At 45.7% G+C, this 18927-nt stretch overlaps 1 protein-coding gene across 2 annotated transcripts in view; it reads right to left on the reverse strand.

The window, feature by feature from the left end:
- NPTN (neuroplastin) overlaps positions 1-18927 on the reverse strand; it is a 57788-nt gene that overhangs the window by 17636 nt on the left and 21225 nt on the right. For both annotated transcript variants that reach the window (XM_057421131.1, XM_057421122.1), the window contains exons 2-4: positions 14412-14759; positions 8932-9100; positions 4411-4505 (exon numbers count right to left, since the gene is read on the reverse strand). In XM_057421131.1, the coding sequence (XP_057277114.1) occupies positions 4411-4505; positions 8932-9100; positions 14412-14759 (612 nt within the window). The remainder of the gene's footprint in view (positions 1-4410; positions 4506-8931; positions 9101-14411; positions 14760-18927) is intronic.

Consider the following 18927-nt stretch of genomic DNA (forward strand, 5'->3'; position numbering starts at 1 on the left):
CACTGGAGCAGCTCTGCTCTGGAGCCAGGCTGAGAGAGCTGGGCTGGGGCAGCCTGGACAAGAGAAGGCTCCTGAAGGGGAGACCTGAGAGCAGCTCCAGTGCCTGAAGGGGCTGCAGGAAACCTGGAGAGGGGCTTGGGACAAGGGATGTAGGGACAGGCCAAGGGGAATGGCTTTAACCTGCCAGAGGGGAGACTGAGATGAGCTCTTAGGCAGAAGCTCTTCCCTGTGAGGGTGCTGAGGCGCTGGCACAGGGTGCCCAGAGAAGCTGTGGCTGCCCCATCCCTGGCAGTGTTCAAGGCCAGGATGTCCCTGTCCGTGACAAGGGGTTAGAACTGGATGAGCTTTGAGGTCCCTTCCAACCCAAACCAGTCTGGAATTCCATGAAAATGAGCAAGGGATGAGGAGGGAAGTCAGAAGATTCCCTTGGTGAGATAATGGCACAAAGGCATTGCAGGAAGAGGCACTAAAAAGCTCTGCCTCTCCAGGTGCATGGGAAGAAGGGAGTCTTTGATGGGAAGGCAGGGTGGAGAGGACAGCTGCCCTCCATCAGTCATATTACATACATCAGCATCTTCCTTGATGTTCCTGCTACTTAAAGGGCATCTTCTTCCCCATCCGGTTCTCACTGCTGCTGCTGCGCACCAGACGATGGTCTGGAGTATCAGAAGACACAAACCCATTTCCTCCTCCTTCCCCAAGATCTTTATAAGAGCAGAAAGACTGCAGAGGCAGAATTCCTCAGGCTTGTAGCTCACTGGTTATTTTCCTTTCTTTTAATCTTCACGTTTCCAGAGCTCTGGCATCGCACGGCAACAGCACTGCAGGTGTTCCCGCTGTGTGGCAACGGCAATTCCAAAAGCCTACCTCCAGATGGGGAGCAGGCCTGGCAGGAGCATCATCACTGCTTCTGCTGGAAATAGCCCCATCACACACCACAGCCTGGTTACCTGCAGTGCTGCCAGCCAGCCAGCTCTGCTGCACGTGGGGACAAGAATCCCTGTTTTAAGGCAGAAGCTCCCTAATATCACCAATTGCTCAGGCTGTCGTTTCAGGCTTAGAGCTGCACTCATTCAATGCCCCTAACAGCTCAGAGGGACTGGAGAGGATACTCTAGGTCTTCAGCAGGCGCTTCAGCCAAAAGCCAACTGGGAATTCCAGGAGATTGACATTAAACCCCACTATTTTCCGCTGCTGCCTTAGGAAGTTTGTTACCAAGAAAATCTGCTTGAAATCTGCAGTCCAGCAATTCCCTCAGCCACGCTCGTCTTCCTGCATTTTTAGCTTCCTGCAGAACACATGTAGGGATGCAGGAAGAAAAGGGGCAGCATTACATAAAAGGCAACTGGTGCTGGTGTATCCTGGACTACATCTGCTGCGAGGCATTTGTTCAAGTTGTTCACAAGTTGTCAGGAAGGCCCTATTTTGGTCCACAAGTCAGAACCATCTTTTCTATGTACATCAGCAGTTCAAAATTGCAGTATCATCTTAATTAGCTGTTAAGCAATGACATTTGTGTCTAATTGCTTAACCACAAGTGTACTGTGACAGGCCACACATGCAGGTAAGCATGAAATTACAGCATCTGCACGGCCTAACAAGATTCATGCATCACTAATAGATCACAATGAACAAGTAGGTAACATGAAATAGCGTCAAAATAAAGCTGTTTGCTTTGAGAACTAGAACTGCTTTGACAGAATGTGTACAACATTTACCCCAAGCTGCCTTCCTTTGCAAAGGAAAATGAAACAAAGGGCCTGTGTATTCTTTGCAATAGCATGGATATTATTCAGAGACATTTACAGCCAAGAAAACGGGTGTGATGCCATTGAAGTAGAGCTGTGCAGCTCTTGCAGGAGCACTAGCTCAAAGGAATACTCTCTGATCTAATGAAGTTACGTACAGCACTAGGACTGCAATTAGACTGCAACGTTCTCCAAGTGGTGCTTTGAATTCAGTCCCAATTCATTACTACAGGAGTTGGTAGGAAAGTGGCTGTTCAGAAGCATACACTTGTTCCAATTTGCTTTGCAAAAGACTGGACAAGGTACTTCCCACCCGAGCCAAGCCCTGGTACTTGTCTCTGCCAAGGAGGAGTTTGAGGCCCATCAGCTACTCTGGGATGCTGAGGAGGAGCTGGAGAACAGGGTCACCAAGTCCTGCAATTGTGACTGCTGAGCAAGATGCAGGTGCAAAACTTCCCCAGAGCAGTGCTGGAGTCATCACCCTTTACCTGATGGTTACTTACCTGTATTTATGTATAAAGAGCCTGTGAGAAGCTGTTAGTAGCATTAGTTACTCATCTCTCTCTGCCCCTTGTGCCACTACTCCAGTCAGATCTATGGGCTTTGCTTTTTCCAACATGAAATCCTGTGTCCCTGTAAAGCTCTCTGCCAAGTTCTGTGTCCCTGCCTCTGGCAGCAGAGAAGCCCCAAGCCAAACGTTTCCAAAAGCTCTTTTGAGAACTCATACAAAGCTGTGAAAAGGTCTTACCCAGTCTAGTACCAAAGTTCAGTCTCTAGAAGAGGTTTGCTGCCCAAAGCAGCCTTGAGAAAGCAGAAAGGGCTTAAGATCTTCATTAAGATAATATGAGAAGATTTAGCCAGGAGAGTGTAGGAGCAGAATGCAAGCAAATATCCCCAAAGAGGAAAGAAAACCCAACCTGTACTTCTGTACCCTGAGCACCCAGCACACGAGCTCACCAGAAGTGCAATGCAAGTTTGAATTCAGCTTGCTGCCAGCAAGGCAATAAGGGCTTTCAGTGGGGCAGTCAGATTGTTCATCACTACTAATCCATTTCTCATGTGTCCACATGGCACACACCTCTCAGCTGGGCCAGCATGAACTTGTGCTGCATGAGAATGAGCATGAGCATGGACTTACATCTCCTTTGTCCTTGCAGAAGCAGCTTCTGCATCAGATTTGCTTCCACACTACATTTTGACAGGTTGTTTTACGCAAGACCATTGGAAGAGCAATCTGAAAAATCAACCCAGCAAATCAGCAAGCTTTTCTTGGTACAGCATCAGTCAGAATGCTCATTCCTCTGGCAATATTTATGTCTGCATGGTTCAAAACCGCTGCTCTCTGGAGAGGAAAGATGGCACTCAGAATAATACTGCCCGTTTGTCATTTCCCACAGCCTGCTGAATTACTCCCACTTCCTCCCTTTGGATTCGGGAGCCTGACCATGCACCAGAAATGCCCAGGAAAGAGGTCAGCTTTTGCTACAGATCTGTGGCCCTGATTTAAACAGCAAGGATCACAATACACATGGGGCTAAGCTGCATCACTGTGCAGGGGTGCTGAGACACAGTGTGAAGCAGCCTCCTTCCCCCTTGCTATATTCAAACAGCAGCAGGGGAAGCTCACGTTGAACTAGGGCTCTAAGGAGGATGGCAAAGAATGCTGGCTTACTTTCAGATGAGTTGACAGTAAGTACACCTCCATCAAGCAAGCATCAGCATAGTCCTGGGCACATACAGGCTGGTTGTGAGACTTTAAACATGGATTTGGGTTAACTCGCCTACCTTTGGTTAACAAAGCTGCCCTAATGCCCTAATTCCAACCTACTGCAGCACAGAAGGGGCAAACCAAGACTCCTGCAGTGATTTTCAGTTATTCAACTGCATTGTGGCAGGAGTTTAACACTGTGTAAAACTCCATCACCTCCATATACCCTATATATTCATATTATCCTATTACCCCTATGTTCTACATCTAACAGAAACCCTGCTGTTTTGTTCAGCAACTACAGCAAAGCTCAGTGCAAACCTTTCACATTCTGCAGTTTCTATCCATGATTTAAGGTTCCTGAAGATGTCAGGAAGCTACTAACATGCACAAGACAGTGACAAAAAAGGGTGCATGAAAGTAGAAACCCCCTATCTGGCACAGGGCATCTGTCCTAACCAGAACCCAGGCCTTCCCAGGAACTGAAATAGCTCCTGCAGACAAAACCAGTTCCAAGCTGCCACACAGCAGATGATGGTTCTCTTTTCAGGACAAATTCAAAGTACATTGAATGCATTCAAATGGCCTGAGTTACTGTGAGACAGGGAGGAAGCAACAGCCTTTGCAGGAGCAAACACATGTTCTACAGCAATCTTCATCCTGCTGGCCAGGCTTGCTCTCCTCTGATAGCCGGATTTACCAAAGGAGCATAGGGGGTGTTTTAGCATCCCTTGTGTGGGCCATGGCCACGCAATGGCCACGCTCCCATATCCATGAGATCTTTCCCCTATGACTTTCCCTTAAAATCCTAAGCAGGGACTGGACACAGGCTCTGTATCATTAGGGGAGGCCTCGAGTTACAGACACACAGCAAACGACAGAGGCAGTAAAAGCATTTCACTTGCAGGGAGAGGAAACGAAAAGCACACAAAAAAGAAGCAAACAAGAGAGTACCTCTCACTTCTATAGTGGCGTTGGCTATGGGAGAGTTTGAAAACACAAACACGCACAAGTATTCCCCTGACTCTTCTGCTCTGGGCTTCAAAATCCTGCAGACAGGGAGAGAACACAGGAGCCGTGTTAAATACTGTGTTAGCAACCAAACCCAAGCAGGCCAGGAGCTTATTTCTTCCCCACACACGTTAATCTTTGCACTGAATTTCACAGCTATTGGCTGCTACTTCAAGGTGTGGTGTACAGATGAACCTACTTGAAATAAAGGCTGGTGCTGGCCAAGAAAAAGGGTGAGCTCTAGTCTGGAAAGTCAGGAGCAATTTAGCTGGAAAAAGCTGCATTTAGCTCAAAAGCAAAGAAGGAGCCCAACATCAGTTAACTACGCACTACAGTTAGTTTGATGCAAGTCATCCTCAAGTCAGTAGCCTACTTGGCAGGTATTGTCTCCCACTGAGTGAGAAACAGGCTTTGAAGGTACTACCTCCATTGAGTATGGAGATGTATACTACTATACATCAGTAGGATAGCATGGCCACTTGGAAGCAACACACTACAAGTACAACCAAGGCTGACACTCCTCTTCAAAGCTGTTTTCCTTTCTCCAGAGCGGGTATGAGACTGCTCCATTAACAGTTTCCTCTGATTCAAACTGGATGTGGAAAAAACACAAAAGCTGGTCAACTCCTGAAGGAAGACAGCACACAGGAGTCTGATGCCGCTGAGAATTAGGCAAGACCGACACAGTAACAACCAGCTGAGGGCAAACCAGATGCAAACCAGCCAGAGTTAAAGCTGAGCTATGACAAATGCCAGGCACCCAAAAATGAAGATGAAGTTACACTAGAGATGGTGCTGCCTTCAAGTTCACCAGCTTTTGTTGTCTTTCAGAAAGCTTGTGGATACTTAACAGCTCTATGCATATGTTCTTCAGATATTGAGCTACAAAAGGCATCTTAGACTAGGGGAGCATATGATGATGTGATGCAGAATTTACATCTCCACGGGTTCTCCTCATCCCCCCCTCTACTGAAAGGCTTCTTGACTTTGCTTTTTTATTAAAACACATGAAGCAAATCACGTGCAGATGAGGAGCGACCCTGCACAGAGCACTGTAAGGAAATAATTCAACTACTTCCTTATACATGGAAACTGCTTAGACACATGGAAAAAGCTGCTCAGTTACACACAACCTTTGGACTCAGGTCTTCACTGGTTAGAGCACTTACTTTCCAGAATCGCTGGTGAAAGCCTGAAGTTGGTTATGAAGTTAATACATAGAATCATAGAATGGTTTGGGTTGGAAAGGACCTTAAGACCACCCAGCTCCAATCTCCTGCCATGGGCAGGGACACCTCACCCTAGGCCATGTTGCCCAAGAGTCCATCCAACCTGGCCTTGAACGCTGCCATGGATGGAGCATTTACCACTTCTTTGGGCACCCTGTGCCAATGCCTCACCACCCTCACAGTAAACTTCTTCCTTATATCCAACCTGAACTTCCCCTGTTTCAGTTTGAACCCATCACCCCTTGTCCTGTCGCTGCAGTCCCTGATGAAGAGTCCCTCTCCAGCACCCTTGTAGCCCCCTTTAGATACCGGAAGCTGCTGATGTTTCAGCTCATCTATTTTAAGGATCTGCAATAGTGTGGGTAGGCAGAAAACACCTGGCTTTCTATAATCGCATTTAGGACCTTAACAATTAAGTTACGGTACTCTGACGGCTGCTGTTTCTTATCCATTATAGTCAATACTTAAAAGCTGGGGGGAAAGATGCTGTATTCTTTCAGTTCTACACAGACTGCTTTTCTTACAGTGTGAAAGTACAAGAGCCAGTACTCGAGTATTATTACCATGAATCATTAAAGCAAATGGAAACTGATCCAGTTGCCAAGTTTTAAAGACAGACAAGCCCCTGAAACAAGCCTCCTTAGCACCAGCTTCCTTCAGGCCTGCGGCTTCAGGAGGAGCCCAGCTTTTTGCAGACGAAGCCTTTTGAGCAGATGCGAAACAAGAGCTACAAATAAACCCCAAGGGCTGGATTGGTTTAGCTCAGGAAGTCTGAATTAACTGCTGAGAAGTCTGCAAAGAACTCACTACTTCTGTCCTCCGAACGCTGAGTGCAGACAAGAGTCTGCAATGAAAGCACAGGATGGCCAGAACCACTTCCAGGCACCTTCTGCCTGTACAATAATACACTACAAGTAATTCTTGCCCCTTTGTCATTAAAATGCTGAACTAAAGCCCCAGATTTAACTCTGAACATCCTGATTTTAGCTGCTTTCCAGCAAGAACAGCTCCACCAAGGTGGAATGAAGAATTAAGAACACTGTATTCCATCTCTAATGCTGTCTGAAGCAAGGGGTTTAAAGTAAGTAGTTGCACCTATAAATTCTGAAGCTTCCTGGATGGCAAACAACACTGACCTTCGAGTACTAACCACATTCTACAGCCAGCCAATGCATGTTAATGACTGAAAAGCCAAGAACCTGAAACTTTTTAAAGGAAAATTAAGAGAATACAAAAGATTAACCAATGCTGGTGTTAAATCTCCTCTTTTAACCACATCTATGCTGCCATTGCCTGCATGGATCCTTGCAGGCAGGATTTGGTACTGCTAGATTTAAAGAGTAACTAACTCAAACTAGAAGTTAACAAACAGATCAAACTGTGTGATCATCTGCAGCAACAAGATGCCACAGAAAGCCTGAACCCACAAAACGCAGCAAAGCAGCTCAAAAATGATCAGGAATTCAAGCTTTACTTTGCAAGGGCAGATTTACCCGTTCCTCAAGCTGTCTCCGTGACTGCAGTGTGGTCCAGCAACCACTTCACTCACCAGGAGCAAAGGGACTTTATGGTTTGCCCATCTCACTGCTTTCTTCTCCAGGAAGTGAAAACTGAAAATAAGTCTAATCCTTCCTTTACAAAGGAATTTGGAAGGGAAAGTCCACCCTGGCTTGGAACAGCCTGCAAAGAAGTCAGACTGATCCTTAGTTCCCTGAATAATAACATGCAATTTTCAGTGCCTGTGATGCAAAACGCCTCTTGTACCACTCAAACTGGTGCTTTTGGACAAAGCTACTCATCAAGTTAATTGCTAGATAAGAAAGCAGAGCCTTCAAAACTCAGCCCCAGTGTTAAACACTGGAGGCAGGAAGTAACAAGATGGAATTATGGAATTGAGACTTTTTTTAACTGCAAAACTGAACAGCTAATGCAAGGTGAGCTGAAGTGGGAGCAAAAGGTGAAAAGTTGAACACAGCTTTATCAGAATCAAACCTCACTTCCATAATCCCGTGGATGAAAGGATGTTTTGCTAAGGCAAGGAAAACCTGGAATATCTCTTCATCCTGTACCAAGAAGCAACACCAACGTGGTAAAGAGCCCACAGTACTCTGCTAGAGATGGAAAAAAGCCCACTGAGTGTGTAGGCATGTTTCCTTGCTTCACTGTACAGCCAAGGAACGTTAAACAAGCAGCACTATATATAACTTAGTGGGCCCTGACCAGACATAAGCACCTCGTCCTGGTGTTAAGAGCTGAGTAGGAGGGTCAGAAGGGGTCTAATGCCTCCAAAGAATGAGTTACCACCAATGGTTAAAACATTCCTTAAGTGCTCTTCATCTTTGCTTGACACTGACCACAAAGCTGGATTTGCTATCCCTGCTGGCCTGGAGTGAAGGAAATGGAAGGACAAAATAAGAAAGCAAGAAAATGGCACAGACAAAACAGATCTCTGATGGCACCACTTCAAGATGAGAGCAAGCTTCACATGCTCTCATCAACTCCATGGCAAGATAGCCCCACTGAAGGAATACAGAAACCCTCCAAGGATTTCTGCCCCATCCCTGGCAGTGCTCAAGGCCAGGTTGGGCACAGGGGCTTGGAGCAAGCTGCTCTAGTGGAAGGTGTCCAAGCCCGTGGCAGGGGCTGGAACTGGATGAGCTTTAAGGTCCCTTCCAACCCGAACCTGCCTGTGATACTTGATTCTACAGTGGAACAGAAGAGATGGCTGTACATGTTCTGTTCTCCTTCACACCCTTAGATGGAAGGTAGAGACAAAGCCAGAACATGTGCATGTGGAACAGATTAAAGCTGAAAACGTGGAGTACTGACAAATAAGAAGCATGAGCGATACAGCTGCAATGGCTTAATCAAGATGTGATATCATTTCATAGTAGTGACCTGACAACTCACAGAACACAGAGTTTATCTCCCAAGCCCAGAAAATGACTAAGCCAGCTGAATTCAGCAGTGATTTGTGTGCTGGGATTCCCTCTGTGATGAAGATGCACAGCTGCAGATCCATCTTCATTTTAGACATATACTGAAGTCAACAAACTTCCCAGAATCTTTCTTTCAGCACTATTCATACTCTGTGGAACCTCTAGTGCAGATCAGCTCCGTTCATCTGACCACTGTGAAGCTGAACCAGGAAGCCTGGAATCCCAAGGTGTGTTCCAAAGCCATAGCTCTACCAGGTTTATCATTCTCCCATGAAGATGATTCCGAAAGGACTTACTTGTATTCTGTAGTGTTTGAAGGTTTTCTAGTGCCAGGGATCTCTTCTCCATTCTTCACCCAATAACTGGCAGAAAGGGGGCTGGGACTTGTGGTGAGGTTACACTGCAATGTGACAGCCGGACCGTACAGGTGAATGACTACATCCTCGCTGGCATTGATCCTGGGCTCTGAAACAAAGGACATGTTAAATAGCCACAAATCCTCCCTGGCAACTGTGCCACGCTAGTCTAAAATCCAAAAGGGGGAGTTGGGAAGGGAAAAAAGACTACACAAGGAACGTAAGTGCACTAATTTGGGAGACAGCAAGGAAGTCACAATAGAACTTGGTGAAGGCAACACCTTATGGATCAGCACTCCTAGATGGGAAAGAGGGAATTATTGAGGTTGTTTAATATTCAACATCACTACAGATTCCTGTGTAACACCATTAACCAATGGCTTATTTCAACACTACTGACCGGAAAAACACATGTCCTGTGACCACACATAAGAGACCAGCCAGGCCTTCGGCATAAACTTCTTTCTGGCCGGAAGTTGGTTCCTCTACTTTGAGGTTTAGGAATAAACCCATTTTCTATAGAGAAGTTAAAGAGTCCTCTGAATAATATTTCTGAACTTCCTCCTGCAAAAAGGCTCATGTCTATGTATGGAAAACATCCTGTGAACACAAGATATTTCAAATGGCCCAACTCTGCTGATGTCTGAAATCCGAGTGTGAACAAGGCACGAGTCTGATGAAGAATGGCTGAAAGCAGCCCTTAAAAATAAGAAGTAAGAATATGCACCATGTTAAAATCAGAGTCTGGAACCATTTCATGTCTAAAGTAACCTTAAGCATTTATGAAGAGCATAAAGCAAAGGCGAGCCTCATTGCACAAGCAGACCACAGGCATTATACATGGTGACAGCTGCAACAGGCACTGAAGCCAGGCTGTGGCACATTACAGCCTTACCTGGGAACAAACTCACCTTTTTTAGGGGACAGCCTTTCAAAAGTGATACTATTGGCATGAGGGCACTGCCCTTACATTTACTTGATAACCACATTCTCTTAAGATTGCGTAGATGGCTATTACCCTCTAACAAATAAGGTTGATGAGAGTTTAGGATAGTCAAGTTTCTTCCCAAACTTGGAGAAAAAAAAGACCTTTTTATTGAAGGTCTCATGTCAAGTTTTCTGTAAATCCCAGAAACCTATCCCAGGATGACAGAGCTCGAAGGAAATGTAGTATTGCTATCAGCCTTCCAAACACATCCACATTTAGTAGTGGCTATAGTTCAGCTTGAGCTAAAGGCTGCTGCTATAGCGGCATCTACCATGGCAGTGCTGCTGTGTGTCCTCTCCTTTGATGCATCTCACGACTTCCAAGGGTGAAATGAATTCCAAAGAGGTAGCTGTTACCTGCTGCTCATTTCACCCACCACGCTCCCATGGTGCGGGGTCAGGTGAGGAAGTCGGGCAGGGATGAACCTCTGTCACTTCTGCAAGTCAGCACAGGGCTTTTCAATGCTGTACATTTAGTTATGCCTCCTGGTAACATATTTGGGATATAAATTTAGTCACAGCCATGCAGCCTTTTGGATATTCATCTGCAAAGTGCTTGGAACACCAGTTATGAAACAGAATGAGGGGAAGTGGAAAATACCACTATGGCATTTTTCAACATAAAACATTCATCTAGCCAATAGTCCAGTACTAGACTATTGCCCGGGGAGGCAGGGAATAAAAACATTCACCTACTAATAACCTGACAAAGGCGTTCCAGTTCTGTGCATCTATTCCCCCTTTCTTCAGCTACACAGCTTCTTTTCACATCTATTTAAGACTAGGACTATCATTTCAGGGCAGAAAAACTGTCCGGTGCTGGAGTAATGGAGGGGATTTGACACTTTGCTATTACCATGTACTTTCAACTGAGTTTCTGCTTCATTTTCCCCATACTTGGGTCCTATGGGGTAGAAAATAAATGTTTTTTTTCCTTGGATGCTCAAGGCAGGGTCTCCAAGCCTGTAGCCTGCAAAATAAGTGCTGTGGTTTCCTTTTAGGAGGAGGTCCCTGGCAGGACAGCACCACATCCAGCAAGTGCTGCTGGAAGAGATGCTGATGCTGTCTGTGCTGGGCTGAGACACAACCTGAAGCAGCGACCAGCCTGTAGGAATCCTGGAAACAGGAAGCACACATGCTGCCATCAGAGAGCGCTGCACAAATGCCAGCACCAGGAAAAAGGCACTAAGAAAACCTGGACCTAGTCCCTACATAAACTGGAAAGTTAAAGACTTAATCCAGAAGGGGGCTGACAATGGGAATCTGCTTTCATGTTCTATTGACAGGGGACTCCTTGGCCTCAACACTGGTGAAGCAGAATCACAGAGTGGTTTGGGCTGAAGGGACCTTAAAGCTCATCCAGTTCCAACCCCTGCCACGGGCAGGGACCCCTTCCACTAGAGCAGCTTGCTCCAAGCCCCTGTGTCCAACCTGGCCTTGAGCACTGCCGGTGATGGGGCAGCCACAGCTTCTCTGGGCACCCTGTGCCAGCGCCTCAGCACCCTCACAGGGAAGAGCTTCTGCCTAAGAGCTCATCTCAGTCTCCCCTCTGGCAGGTTAAAGCCATTCCCCTTGGCCTGTCCCTGCAGGCCTTACGCACATACAAAAAAAACTACAAAAACCATACAAAACAACAAAGAACATTAAAAAAAAAAACCCTGCCTGGATCTGCAGCTCTTACCTACATCTCTGCTAAGCTGCAATGTCCAGACAACACTTAGCACTCCCAAGCTTGCTGTGCTGGAATTGGCTGCGGCTTTCTGTGCCTGACTTGCAGCTTTTTAACTTTTAGGTGAAGAAAACACAGGCAACTGCAATCTCCTTTACATCTTTTACCTGAGTTTATGGTATTCTGATCGAGCTCAATAAACAAGCAATCAGGCTGTTGTAGTCTCATTTAATTCTAGGGGACAAACTGCAAATGGAATACTACTGGGACAGCAACACCCAAAGAACATCCACTTGAAAAAGCAAAATGCTGAAGAGTCTCTTTCACAGATCACTCAAACTGCCCATTTTATGTGAGATCAGGTTTTCAAGTTAAAAAACCCAAGCCAAACCCCCCATCAGTAAGTGAAATTCTTCACCTAAATGAGGAATGAGACAGAAGCCAGATGCTTGTTCCTGGGGCTAAAACTTGATTTTCAAAATCAAATTGCACTTGGCCTCTCTGCATTCAAATGCTGGTAGTTGAGACAAGCTGTGATTGAAAGGATAGTGCTCTTTTGATACATCTGACGTTCCGTTTCAGTGATGCCATGTGAAGTCAGCAGCAAATTGGCCATCGTTAGCTGGAAACTCCAATGTGTTTAATCACAAATTCCCATTTTGATGACAAATCATGGTCACACACACACAATAGCACAGCTGAGACATTTTAGGCAGCTTCAGATGGTCTCCACCTTCCAGGGACAGCTCGGAAACCTGTTTTCCCTCCCATTATCACCATTTCCAGCGTGGTGTTGCAGGAGTTTGATGTCCAAGTGGTCTGTTTCCCAAGCAGAAGCTGGTCTCATACACAGCGTTACAGAGTTAAAGCGTTAAAGTAACTGGTTCAAATACAAGAGTAAACCACAAAGCAGCAGAATTACCCTGGGCATAAGGCACTTGGCAATGAAGTCACAACACACACTTCAGAATTAGCATCAGGTGCAACAAGATGATAGCAACTGGGGAGTAAATGAAAGGTTAAACTCCAATCCCTGGAGCAGGTTAGTATCAAAGGCCTGAGAGAGGAAAAACCCACTTTCCATATGGAGACATCTTCACAGTAATTCAATCCCAAATGGTGGCTTTTCATATGAAAAGGATTTTTTCCCTCAGTAGGTTACTGACACTGACTGGTCACAAAGAGGGGAGCACAGGACACCAGGCTTGTCACGCTCCAGAAGAGCTAAAGGTCTTACAGGGGCAGAGGGGATGTCCAGGAGACAATACTTCCTAGAAGACAAATCTTTCAGCTTTGTCTTAAGGTCGTATCATTTCCTCCAATTACATAGCTCTTGCTGTTGTAGGTCATGCAAGTAATCTACACATCCAATCCTTTGGGACCTCAAAGGGCAAAGGAGGAACCAAGCAGTGGGACTGAAAGCTGAGTGGGTTTGAGCTGAATGACCCAGTGCCACTTAAATCCACACGTCAGTCCACAGTTTGGGTTTCCTCTCAATTTTTCCACATACATCCATGTTGTTTCCATTTCCCAGAGGGAAGGTCTCTGATCCAGGCAAGCACTGACTGCAGCACCACATCTTAGAAAGAGTTTGGGGTTGATATTTAAAGGTGTTCCAAAACCTGAGACATAATTACAGAGTTTGGCATCTTTGTGCCCAGACAAATCTCAAAGGGGTACTCACAGAAGAGGTTTATCTAGGCACAGAGCGCAAGAACAAGATAAAGCCTACACTCTTTGCCATGTTAGGACATCACAGAGAAAGCAAGCTCTCCTGTAACCCCATGCTCATGCTGCACATTTAGTTCACTCTACCTATAACTCATTAGACATTTGCTTCCTCTTGTTAGTGAAGGCAAGAGTTTTACACCTTACACCAAATGAAACGGGGTTCTTCCTACTACCTCTGCAATATAAATGTCCAAGCTCATCTGGGACTGCTTTAAAAGTGAGCTGAATGCAGGAGAGTCTTCTAACAATAAAGAACAAAAAAAGCCATTCTGCGTCAACTATATTCTCTGCTTTTGAAAGCTTTTTCTGCTGTCCAAAATTGCCTTCTCAGATGAAAATCATGACCTAAATGTTATTAGTTCAACACTGGGGAGGAAGATATTCCCCCCCCCCCCTTCCTTCATAGGCTGGGTTAAAAATAGCTGCATCAGGTTCAGTGCTGCTGCATCAGTTCAGTGCTGCTGCATCAGTTCAGTGCTGCTGCATCAGAGAAGCCACCAGGAACATGCTGCAATTCAGAAAGGAGAAAAAACACCACGACTTCATGGAAAAATCTCACCATTAAAGGCCACATGTAACTGAAAGGGAAGGAGTTGTACAGCAGCATATATGCAACCGAAACCATGCGAGAAGGCATTCAGAGAGAACTCCAAGAGAACAGAATCAAAATGAAATGGCTAGACCTGGGAAGAACACAAATCAAATATGAAGGCACTCATGAAGAAGCCAGTGTTAGGGGGACTAGAAACCTACTATAACACTAAGGGGGAGGGAATAAACACAGATTCAACACCGGGCTTGTTTTCACACAGAAGCTCTGAAACTAATCCACAGATTTTTCCCAAGTCCTTTGATCCTAAGGAGAAGAGACACAGAGGGCAGACAATGGCAGCACTACGGGTGAAGGAGCAGTCTTGGGTTCAGAACAAGAGCACAAGGGAGCAGAGGGTTGGATGGGGGGTGACAGGAGGGTGAGGGTCACTAGACTGCCTCTAGATACTACAGTGCCACTACTGTAGGGTGCCGGACTCACTCTGAAGGACGCTTATAGTAGCCTGGGCTCGAATCCACGTTATGGAGGGATTTTGCCTCAAGTCATTCCTCCTGGGATCGTTGCTGGCCCTGCACTCGTAAGTCCCAGAGTCTTCCAAGGTAAGGCGGGTTATCCTCAGCACACTCACCCCATTCGCCCCGTAGGCGGTGTTAATGGTGACACGGCGCTTCCGAGCACCATCCCACAGCTGTTTGAAAGACTCAGCCCGGTTGACTTCAGCATACCACCATTGGATCTCTGGAGTGGGGTTCCCAACCACATCACAGTACAGTTCAAAGGCGTCCCCCGTGAGTTTAGTTTCTGACATGGGCGACTTGACAAACCCAGCTAGAGGGAGGGGCAGCAGAAACGCAGTGACAGAGCGGCAGAAAACAAAAGAGCTTATAAAGAACAAAGCAATGGGGTGCAGAAAACAAAGAGTTAGAGGAGACATTAGCATCTACAGTAACACAACTTGCATAGGAAAAGCGCAACCCTGGGCACTGGTGGATGGAGGTAGTCTGGAACAGCCCACTCCCGTTTGGAGCATGGCTTCATGGCATGAAGAGCTTCTCCAGCCACACTGGGGGATCCATCCGTGGCAGCTGTGCTTGCAGCACACACCAGCTCGGAGGTACCTCCGAGCAGACTGATGGGTTTTCAAGCCCCTTTCAGTTGTGTGGACTCTGTAACTGGCAAGCGTTGAGTGCTCATGGCCAGATGGCTTTTCTCTGCAGGGATTTCTGGCTTCCTATGACCCATCTACACAGGGGACAAAGGGTAAAACTTTCACCTTCTGGCCTGCACAGCTCATGACTCTGAACCCTGCTTTGACCTTTCCTGCCATCTATTTTGGACTTCCAAGGGAGGGAATTCCCCGACATCCAAGTGACCTACTTCCTGAAGTAGCTGGACCACCACAGCTCCAGAAGCCTCACAACCTGCTATGGTAAAGTGCTATATACACACACAGGCCAAAATACCCTTCTGATAGCTGGGAAATCAACAGCATCAAAGGTATTTTGACAGAGCACATGATTTTTGCCTTCTGAAACAAGATGCTGAGCTGACATTCGTGATCAGGCCAAAATATCTTTATTATGGCATGGAATCCTTCAATACTTACCAGCTTTAGAGCTGTGTTAAGAGCACGGACATCTTAAATTGTCCTTTAATCCTATTTTCCAAGGTATCCATTGAAAACAGTGTTGCCTTAAAGCTAGACTCTTCCCCCAGCAGCCCCCCCCTCAAACTACAGGATGAGAATACAGCTGGCCAGACAGATTATGCGCCAAACCTGTCATATACTGCTGTGCTCCCTTCAGCAAGCAGGGTTAGAGTGCCACACAGCTGATAAACCTCAGATTGTGTCATCCCTCTCCTCAAATTCATGGCTTATTTTCAGGGAGAGGACTGAAAGGCAGTTCAATGGATATTAGAACACAGAAAGGTTAAAGCCTTGGTAAGATTTCTGATGTGCACTCATTAAATAGCATTCCCCTTCCCATTGCGTGGCCACGCTCATGAAACGTTTGCACATTGACAACTACATGGGAAGTCTGCACCGTAGATGGATCTCTAAAGAATAATCTGGGCAAGAAAACAAGGCCAAGAGTCCCTAGAGTACACACACAGCCTGTTCCTTGCCAGCACAGTCCAGTTTGAAGAGCAACTGTGCTGTAGCTGCAAGGAACGGCTACAAGAACACTCAAAAAATAGCAAGTATTAACCTCAGAAATGGTTTCAATTACAACCTCATTTGACAGGGATGCTCCAGCCTCACACTCTAACACTAGAGGAGGTGAGCTCTGTGATCAAATATTACAGCAAATAATCCAGTGCTGCAGGGAGAAAGACGAAAAGCTATTGCACTACAAGTGCCTCTAATTGCTCGTGGTAGTAAACTGCTCCAAGACCACTGTCGTGGCTTCTTGAGGTTAACAAGGATCACACTGGTTTCACACTGCTGTTCGAGGTAACACAGGAGCCTGGGTTATGATCTTGCTCTGCTGGACTGTCCCCATTTCAATGGATGCTGAAATAGGAAAACTATTCCCACAGAGGCACCAATCAAACAGAGAGGCTGACATCTACCTCAACATGGTTTACTAGACACAACAGGCTGAAGCACTGGCATAGGACACAGACTATCTTCTTTCCAAATCTTAGTGCTTTTCCCTCCTATACCAAAGCGTTTTTCTCCTACCTTCCACCATAAGACCGAGACGAGCCAAAGAGATGACAGCACTTCAGGGAAGATGCTCAAGAAGGGATCCACCTTCTACAGGTTCATTGTCACAAAGATGCATCATGAAATGCATCCCTGTAGTCAAAGGCCAAGTGATCCCAAATCCTAATTCAATCCTATTTCTCCAGCTGTCCTGGCTACTAAGCAACCACTTCCTCAAGAACACCTCCTTGCCTGGCCTTTGTAGCGGGGATAAAAGGCTGTAACTGCATATTTTAACATAATATGAGCTGCACTCCTGCTGGGGTACACAATAGACATATGTGGCATGAGAGAGTGATGGAAGTCCTGTAAATCCTCTTATTAAAAGCATTCTCAGTAATTTGACTAAAACAAGCTGTCAAAAGCTTTCAGGGTTGAATCTGGTTCTGTATTCACTAAGCTGTTAAAAGTACTGTAACTTCTGCACAAAGCCTAAAAATAATCTAAAAAGATTAAACTGGACCACTGCAGCAATAGGCCCCTTTAGAAAATATTCCCCAGGTTGAAGTTTTAAACCTACATTTCCATCCATTTCAAATCCTCTTGAAAAACAACATCTCAGATGATGATATATTTCAATGCAACGCTTGATGTTCATCTGAGCAACCCTGTTATCAGCACACATTAAGATGGCAAAGAAAACACACAAATATGTTTTCATACAATCACAGAGTCATTTGGGTTGGAAAGGACCTTAAGGCTCATCCAGTTCCAACCCCCTGCCAAAGGCAAGGGCACCTCACACTAGACCATGGTGCTCACTTGGTGGCATTCCCCACCCCAGCAAGAGGTAAAAGTGCTCTTCAAAAAAGGTATTCCAGGCTACAGTAAAATCCTGAATGGACAGATGGGAATGAAGGCAGTAGAAAAGCCTCCATATACAAGTTAATAAACACTTTGCATTACAAAGGGCTGGGGTTAATGTTCTTCATTTCAGTCATTCAGAACAGCAAAGGCAAGACATCAAACAGCATCAGTAAGCAGAGGCGATGCTTGCAGCTACTGTACATCTGCCAGAGGGCCATTTCCCAGTAAGATCTGTAGCTAGGAGCTAAAAGAGCTGAAACCTGCCAGTTCCAAGCAGACATGTTTCTGAGGAAGGGAGGAATAACAGGGAAAAAAGGCTACGTATTACAGGGAATACTCCCTGGAACACCACAGGAGCCTGGGAAGTAAAGCGCTCCTGCTTTTTTGGCAATTGTCAGTGATTTCCATTATTGCTCAAAACCAGACAGAAAATGACACTCTCCAGATTTCATTGCTTACATAAGAGGCTTTCAGAGCCCAATAGTTTCCTTACTTGGTCTTCTCCAAGCACAGTACTGCTGCCTCATTATTATCGTGTTCTGGTCTAGAGACAGGAGCACCAAGGGAACAAATACATAGCAAAACACAAACAGATCAAGCCAAGAGGTCAAGGTTTTGTTAAAGTGATTATACTGGAGCCATTTCAAACTGAAAACCTGCCCTGATTTGTGATTTACAGCTGCCTGATTCCCAAAGGGTAAAGTGTAGGAAGAATCATTGTCGGTGTATGAGTGTCAGCCCTTTACACAAGAGCAGAGCGAAACTGCAGCCAACACTGGAAAGCTCACAAAGGTCAGGGCTCTTGGGAAGGGGAGGAAGGAGGCAATAATCCACAGATCATACCTTAAGATCATATAGAAGGAAGAAGCAGAATAGCCCAAATCTGCAGTGAATCCTTAATGTCAAATACAACAGGAATAAGCACCTTCAAGGGCTTACAAGAAAATTGTGTTGTAACTGTTCATTCTATCAGCAGCTGTATTTACTGCATTATAGTCGTGAATGAGTTATTCTGTTATGTAGCAAGTTCTCATTCAAAGGTGTTTGAAGGGGAGGGTTGTTCAGGTTTGGGATACCTTTAAAGCCAGTTGCTATCACGCATAAAGAACAAGGGAAAACCTGTTGTTAAACATCTCTCCCAGGGGCTTGAGAGGTCTTCATGATATACCACAATGCAAGAAGTATCACACACTGTGGTCCAAGGTGCAGCTACTCAAGTACACCATTATCTTTCCAACTAATCATAACTTTGTCGTTATTCCTTGAAGGTTATTTGCATGCAGGACAGAAAGAGTAAGTGGCAACAGCATTAAATCACTGCAGAAGTTGATCTCAGCCATCACTGTGAGGATAAAGGCGAGGAAAGCAATTGACTAATGCTCTAACAGCAGAGAAACAAGTTAGCCTCCACATACAGTTCTGCCAAAGGCTAATGAAATCCAGTTCCCAGCAGGGCTCCTCACATTCGCAATCCCCCCA

The sequence above is a fragment of the Pezoporus wallicus genome, unplaced genomic scaffold, assembly GCF_028554395.1.
Source record: "Pezoporus wallicus isolate ANWC-B61680 ecotype Strahan unplaced genomic scaffold, APGP_CSIRO_Pwel_v1 contig_7731, whole genome shotgun sequence".
Classification (NCBI taxonomy): domain Eukaryota; kingdom Metazoa; phylum Chordata; class Aves; order Psittaciformes; family Psittacidae; genus Pezoporus; species Pezoporus wallicus.